The sequence below is a fragment of the Eschscholzia californica genome, unplaced genomic scaffold, assembly GCF_041429995.1.
Source record: "Eschscholzia californica isolate CP2 unplaced genomic scaffold, dmEscCali1.0.p SCAF_3, whole genome shotgun sequence".
NCBI lineage: Eukaryota > Viridiplantae > Streptophyta > Magnoliopsida > Ranunculales > Papaveraceae > Eschscholzia > Eschscholzia californica.
Window position 1 is genome coordinate 35,908,534 of NW_028238420.1, and position 7,186 is coordinate 35,915,719.

A 7,186-nucleotide genomic window follows, 5' to 3' on the forward strand; every position below is an offset into this window, starting at 1 on the left:
ACTACGTGGGATCTATACAATCAGTGCGTTAAATCTTTGTCAAATTTCATTAATACAACTGTTCCTGCCCTACGGCACGGGATATACCCTAGTTGTTAATGAGAGTGGTTATTAAGTTAGTTTTTATTTTTTAGGTTTTGGACTTGAGACACAGATACCATTGTATCTTTCGGAGAAAAATCACATGAAAGTCTTAAACAAATTCATACGATTAATGTGTAGGATAAAAAAAATTTGGATTATTAGATAGATTTGTTAACCGTTAGTGAACTTAGTACAAGAGATGGCCCCAGTGCGACTATCAATATAGTTGTTGATGTTTTTTTTTTTGTTGAAAGAGTTGTTATGTTAATAGTACCCTCAACAACAACAAAAAAAAAAAAGACTAGTAATAGTACATCTTTGTCCAATACCACACATTTAATTTGAGAATTCAAATAGATTAAAACTAATTGATATGTATTTATTCGTTACAATCCAATATCTCACACTTCAGTTACATTACAAAATATTCAGCCCATGTTTTTTGCTTCATGTATGAAAGCACCAAGGCTTTATTTGATACTTATTTTATTTCACTAAGTACATAATCAAACCGATAATGGAGTATTCTTTTGATTGGAAGCTCCACATATTATTGGCATCGCATTATTTATGTAGGAAGTTGTCCATACTTATAAAAGTTACACTACCCTGCAAACATAACCAACGACCAGTATGCCAAAATTGAATTAGTAGATATACATGTTACAACAACAACAACCGTTGATTCAAGAAAAATATAGCCTATTTGAATTAGTAATTTAGATGATTTTGAGTCGGTTAAAACCAGATAAAGAAAAAGTCAGGCTCAAATAAGTTGGAACTAGACAAATCAAATTCAGAATTGAAAAAAAGTAATAAAGAAAAAAAAAACACTACCTAGTTAAGGCAGAAAAACAAATCTGTCACCAACTCTAAGATGTTAAATTACTAATTTGATCGATGTGATCTAAAGAGTAAAATTAAAAAAAATAAAAATAAAGAACCACATAAATCAAGTATATTAGAAGCCAAGAAGCTTACTTAGAACAATCAGTAGAAGGGCTGATCTTGTAAGGAATGTTAATACCACATTTACTAGGGAGAGAACCAACAAGGCCCAAATTAAGCCCATGAAGCCCAGCAGCTATATTTTTCAAACAACCACATCCTGCCCTTCTATCAGGTGTAGTTTTAGCTGAACTGTAGAGATTTTTTAAACTCACACAGCAACCTGGTGTCAAAGGCCCACCTTGGAGCACATAGCTGAAACAAGGAGCCACACCCGTTGAAACCTGACCGCATGTTAAAGCGTTAACCGTTAATGGTGTGACGACCATGCAAGCTAGCACTACAATGCATGCAAGCTTAAAAATTGATATGCTAGAAGAGGCCATGACTTCTAATGACAGATTGAATATGGTTTTGTTTTTAGAGTTGAGTGAATTAAGTTAGCTTAGAAATTGATGATTATATAGAGGAGTTCAGAGTTGATTGTGGAATTGATTGGGTTTGGTATTGGTCTAATATTGGGACCTATTTATGAGTCCTTTATAAGGGTTTGAAAATTGAGAATTGTTATTGGGGTGTTTATTGGATTCATTCATAATTAGCATTGAAGAAAATTCAGTATAATTTATAAGAGTTTTATTTTATTTTTGTTCTCTTTATGTTTACTAGAGAGAAGAGAATGGCCTTTTCTCCACGCACTTAGTCGATGACAGGAAGCTTTGTTTCTTATCGGATTAATTTAATGTTAATTTAATCGGAAATGTTATATTCTGAAAATTTATGAAAAAATATTTGTTTTTGGTACAATCTACATCTTTCATTTAAATTAGTTGACTTTTTTTCAAAATGCAATCGAAGAAAGTGACCAAGATGGTACCTTATCAGTTTTCTGTCACAAATTTTGTCATTGATTTAGACTGTAGCATTTTACTTGAATTCATATAAGAAAGTAGTTTATTTGGATCATATCAATTTTTTTGAAAATTTATCTGAGTCTCATCAAGTCGGGGCAACAAGATTTGAACATTAGTCTCCACGGTGAAAAACATACATCTTAGTATCCAATTCAAGTCGGTTTGATCACTTGTCGGCAGCTTTATAGACTTAATCATTGAGTTCTTTTGGAGGAGTACGTACGACTATAGATTTCTGTATAAGTATTAGTAGTACAAAAAAAACAATACATGTGTACGCCTATATCGATTACTTTATTCAAACAAACCTATACCAAACTAGACATTGTGCATCATTTGAACCATTCTAGGAATGCAGGCAACTCTCTTTTTTCCTTCTTAATTTGATTTTTGCTGTAAACAGAAGAGTAAATTAGGCCACTTAGACATTTAGATGGGTAACCTCTCAGTCTCTCTTTCATTCTATACATATTTTTGTTTTTCTGTTGAAATTTATACATATTTTTGTTAATTTTTTATTTATCTTCTTGACATTAATAATATTCTTGTTAATTTGCTGCAAGGGTGTTATATAGATGTTAGATTGGTATAAGCTATCATTTCACATGTGAATTCTTTATTATTGTACAAAACCCCCACATTAAAGTTTAGCAAGTACCTTTTGGTTTTTGAGCATTTCCACGGTAACACGCAACCTAAAAGACTCGTGTCACTTGAGACTTTTAGAATTTTTTTTTCCAGAATAATTCTCTAAAATCAACGCATATCTCTAAAATGATGTGGCACTAGAGCATCTTCAATGCAAGACTCAAGAAAAATTCTAAAAATTCTATGTGTCAAGTGTGAAAAATGAATCCATAAATGATTTCTGTCCTATTTGGCTATTTAGAGATACTCTATTGAAAAGCTTTCTCCCAAGCAACACCCAAGAGAAATTCTAAAAAGAAATTTTTACTCAAAAGTCCAAAAAAATGACCCTATAACTAGGATTTGGCCCACCATAGATTATTATAACTTGCAAAATCCATTTTTTCAAAAATAATCCCAATCCAACCCAATTTCGGATCCCTAGGTCACTTTTCCCATCTCTAGGAAGCCCATACTTTAAATAATCCCTATTATACCCTTTATATATATATAAGAGAAGATGCCTGGGTTTTTTCCTTCCATTTATATCTCTTTCCCTCCTCAAAACTTTCTCTTTCCCTCCTCAAAACTTTCCATCCATTTTCTCTCTCCTATATCTGCTCTCTCCTCCATAAGAGAAAGAAATCTTTCCTTCCATTTTTCTCTCTCCTCTCTATCTCCTTAACAACTACAAAGCTACACGGATCCGGAAAGATTTACAGGTTAGAGTTTCCTTATCTTCATCCCTTCAACTTCATCATAAACCCTCATCTTCATCTTCTTTGCATTTTGCTTAAAACAACATAAACCCTCATCTTCATCTTCATCTTCATCTTCATTTTCTTTGCACTTTGCTTAAAACATCATAAACACTCATCTTCATCTTCTTCTGTAAATTTTCGTTTTCTTAAAACATCATAAAACTTTCTTCTTTATTTTTTCGAAACATAAAAGTTTCTTTCTTCTTCTGTATTTTTTTTTCATCTTCATGATCTTTATCATCAACACCATGATTTGTTCCATGAACCTTCTTTAGTTTTTAGAGAGTTTGTGTTCATCTTCATCATCATTATCATTATCATCAACACCATGTTTTGTTCAACCATGTTTTGTTCATTGAACCTTCTTTGTTCTTCATCTTCATTTCTATCTGAAATTTCGTTTGGTTTTTACACTCATATTTTCTGACACAACAAGTTATGTCCTAAGAAAAACCCAATATGTTTTCTGTTTTCATAATTTTCATGTGTTCTGTTTTCATAAATTTCATGAAACATATTGTCACTTCCACAAGCACAAATTCCTTTGTTTAGAGTATTTTCGGAAGTATATACTCATGTTTTCACCTTGTTGTGATTTCATGTTATCTGTTTTTCATATATTATTTCATGAACATATTTCCACTTCCACTAACACATATCGTTTTGTTCAGATTATTTTATATTTACAGAAGCATATATTGTTGTGTTTATAGGTAGTAAATATTGTCTGCGTTTTTCACATAAAAATTCTTCCTTTTAAGAACATTACATTTGAATCATGATGCATAAAATTTGTTTTTGTCAGTTTGTTAGGAGTATTTTCTGTTTTCGGAAGTATATACTCATGTTTTCACCTTGTTGTGATTTCATGTTATCTGTTTTCATATATTTCATGAACACATTTCCACTTCCACTAACATAAATCTTTTTGTTCAGATTATTTTATGTTTACGGAAGCATATATTGTTGTGTTTATAGGTAGTATATATTGTCTGCGTCTCTTTAAACTTTGTGTATCTGAAATTTCGTTTGGTTTTTACACTCATATTTTGTGACACAACAAGTATGTCCTAAGAAAAACCCAATATGTTTTCTGTTTTCATAAATTTCATGGAACATATTTTCACTTCCACAAACACAAATTCCTTTGTTTAAAGTATTTTCTGTTTTCGGAAGTATATACTCATGTTTTCACCTTGTTGTGATATCATGTTATCTGTTTTCATATATTTCATGAACATATTTCCACTTCCACTAACACAAATCTTTTTGTTCAGATTATTTTATGTTTACGGAAGCATATATTGTTGTGTTTATAGGTAGTAAATATTGTCTGCGTTTTCTTTAAATTTTGTGTATCTGAAATTTCGTTTGGTTTTTACACTCATATTTTGTGACACAACAAGTTATGTCCTAAGAAAAACCCAATATGTTTTATGTTTTCATAATTTTCATCTGTTCAGTTTTCATAAATTTCATGAAACATATTTTCACTTCCACAAACACAAATTCATTTGTTTAGAGTATTTTCTGTTTTCGGAAGTATATACTCATGTTTTCACCTTGTTGTGATTTCATGTTATCTGTTTTCATATATTTCATGAACATATTTCCACTTCCACTAACACAAATCTTTTTGTTCAGATTATTTTATGTTTACGGAAGCATATATTGTTGTGTTTATAGATAGTAAATATTGTCTGCGTGTTTCACATAAAAACTCTCCCTTTTAAGAACATTACATTTGAATCATGATGCATAAAATTTGTTTTTGTCTGTTTGTTAGGATTTGTCTTCGAACCAATGCATTTTCAGAAACATAAAGTTATGTATTCTCAGAATATATATTAATTTGAAGACATTTTTTCTACAACACTTGCATATGGAGGTTGACCTACAGCCAGATCTGGCACCATTGAGGGACCGACCACTAGTATCTGAATCTTGGGGCCCTGTGTTTACTCATATTGGTCAAATATTTGATGGAGGAGTGAAAGCCTTTCATTTTGATAAAACTTTTTTGTTCATCTGTATGTTTTCATTAATGTTTCATGTTTTTCAGATTTCACGTTTTATTTTACTTCTTTGCAGGTTTGGAGAAAGAAATTGATGTGCTAAAAGCAAATTAGTTAATTTCGGAAATAATTTCTTTTTGGATGTCAACAAATTCAGATATGTTTCCATTTGAATGAGCCAATTTCTTTTTAGATGTAAACATATTCAGATATATTCTAAAATACCTAAAATGTGTTACTTGCATACGAAACTTTGTCTACATTAGCCAACATATGTCCTGTTGTGCATGAAGCATATTTTAATATGTTCAGATAATAAGACATATATTTTGTGAAATATTTTACTTTGTTCAGATAATAAAATCGTTTATATGTTCTTCAAGGTTAAGGAGGAGTTGGAACCAGAGAGTGAAGAAGAGACAAGATTGTTACAATGCAGTGAAAAGTTGGTTCTTCAAGTGAATATGGAAGACAAATTATCCTTTGTGATTGTCCACAATATTTTGTTATGAATATTATCTATTTTGCCTTCTACCTAATTTTTAGATGTTTTAACTTTTATTTCTGAACTCCCTAAAATTTAGTTTTGTGTTCGAGTATATTATTATAACATAAAAAATATTTCCCACTTCAAAGATTTGTTTGAACAAATCTTTGTTTGTTCTCAATAATTTATTTATTTCTGAACAAATTCATATATGCTCCAAGGAAATTTACAACCTCACAAATATTCCGAACAAATTAGTTTTTGCATGAAGAAAATTTACAACTTCAAAATAGAAATAGATTTATCTAAACAAATCTAGATATGCTCTAAGCAACTATTAATTTGCTCCACCAAATATTAAGTTTCTTCGACAAGTTTTATATTGTCTTCCATATTCACTTGAAGAACCAACTTTTCACTGAATTGTAACAATCTTGTCTCTTGTTCACTCTCTGCTTCCAGCTCCTCCTTAACCTTGAAGAACATATAAACGATTCTATTATCTGAAGAAAGTAAAATATTTCACAAAATATAGGTCCTATTATCTGAACATACTAAAATATGCTTCATGCACAACGGGACATATGTTGGCTAATGCAGACAAAGTTTCATATGCAAGTAACACATTTTAGGTATTTCAAAACATATCTAAATATGTTTACATCCAAAAATAAATTGGCTCACACAAATGGAAACATATCTGAATTTGTTGACATACAAAAATAAATAGCCTCATCCAAATGGAAGCATATCTGACTATGTTGACATCCAAAAATATATAGCCTCATCCAAATGGAAACATATCTGACTCTATTGACATCCAAAAATAAATAGCCTCATCCAAAATGGAAACATATCTGAATATGTTTACATGAAAAAAGAAATTGGCTCATCCAAAATGAAAACATATCTGAATTTATTGACATCAAAAAAGAAAGTGTTTCCGAAATTACCCGATTTGCCTTAGATGAAGCAGATGTCATAGTTGGATTTTTAGTGATTTTCTTTGATGTTACCATAGCGTAAAAACTTCTGAATAATCAAAAATGTTGATTACATATCAATGAATGTAAAAGGCAAATCAACCATGATCAAAAATCATACTTAAATGTAAAGAAGAAAACAAACAAGTGTTCCAAACACTAAAAATCTTCAATAGAACCCTAAAATATCAATCTGTAAAATATGTTGTTTCCACTAAATATAGAATATAAAATCAATCTATCTATCAAATATATATATGCTCCAAGCAAAGATTAAGTTGTTCCTGCTTTTCCGAAATTGCAAGTAGCACCAGCAGATCATACGAGCTCATTTTTTATCTATTGTTTACATTTTCCAAACTTTGTT

The 7,186-nt window shown here is 30.6% G+C and overlaps 1 protein-coding gene across 1 annotated transcript; it reads right to left on the reverse strand.

The window, feature by feature from the left end:
* Positions 1-1,061: 1,061 nt before the first annotated feature.
* On the reverse strand, positions 1,062-1,418 carry LOC147549883 (non-specific lipid-transfer protein P5-like). The gene has a single exon (XM_086668395.1). It carries the CDS (start codon positions 1,416-1,418, stop codon positions 1,062-1,064), a length of 357 nt encoding a protein of 118 aa, XP_086524521.1.
* Between the last annotated feature and the right edge of the window lie 5,768 nt (positions 1,419-7,186).

Coding starts and splice junctions, on each gene's coding strand:
- LOC147549883 (XM_086668395.1), bottom strand. CDS start 1,418: ATGGCCTCTTCTAGCATATCAATTTTTAAGCTTGCATGCATTGTAGTG.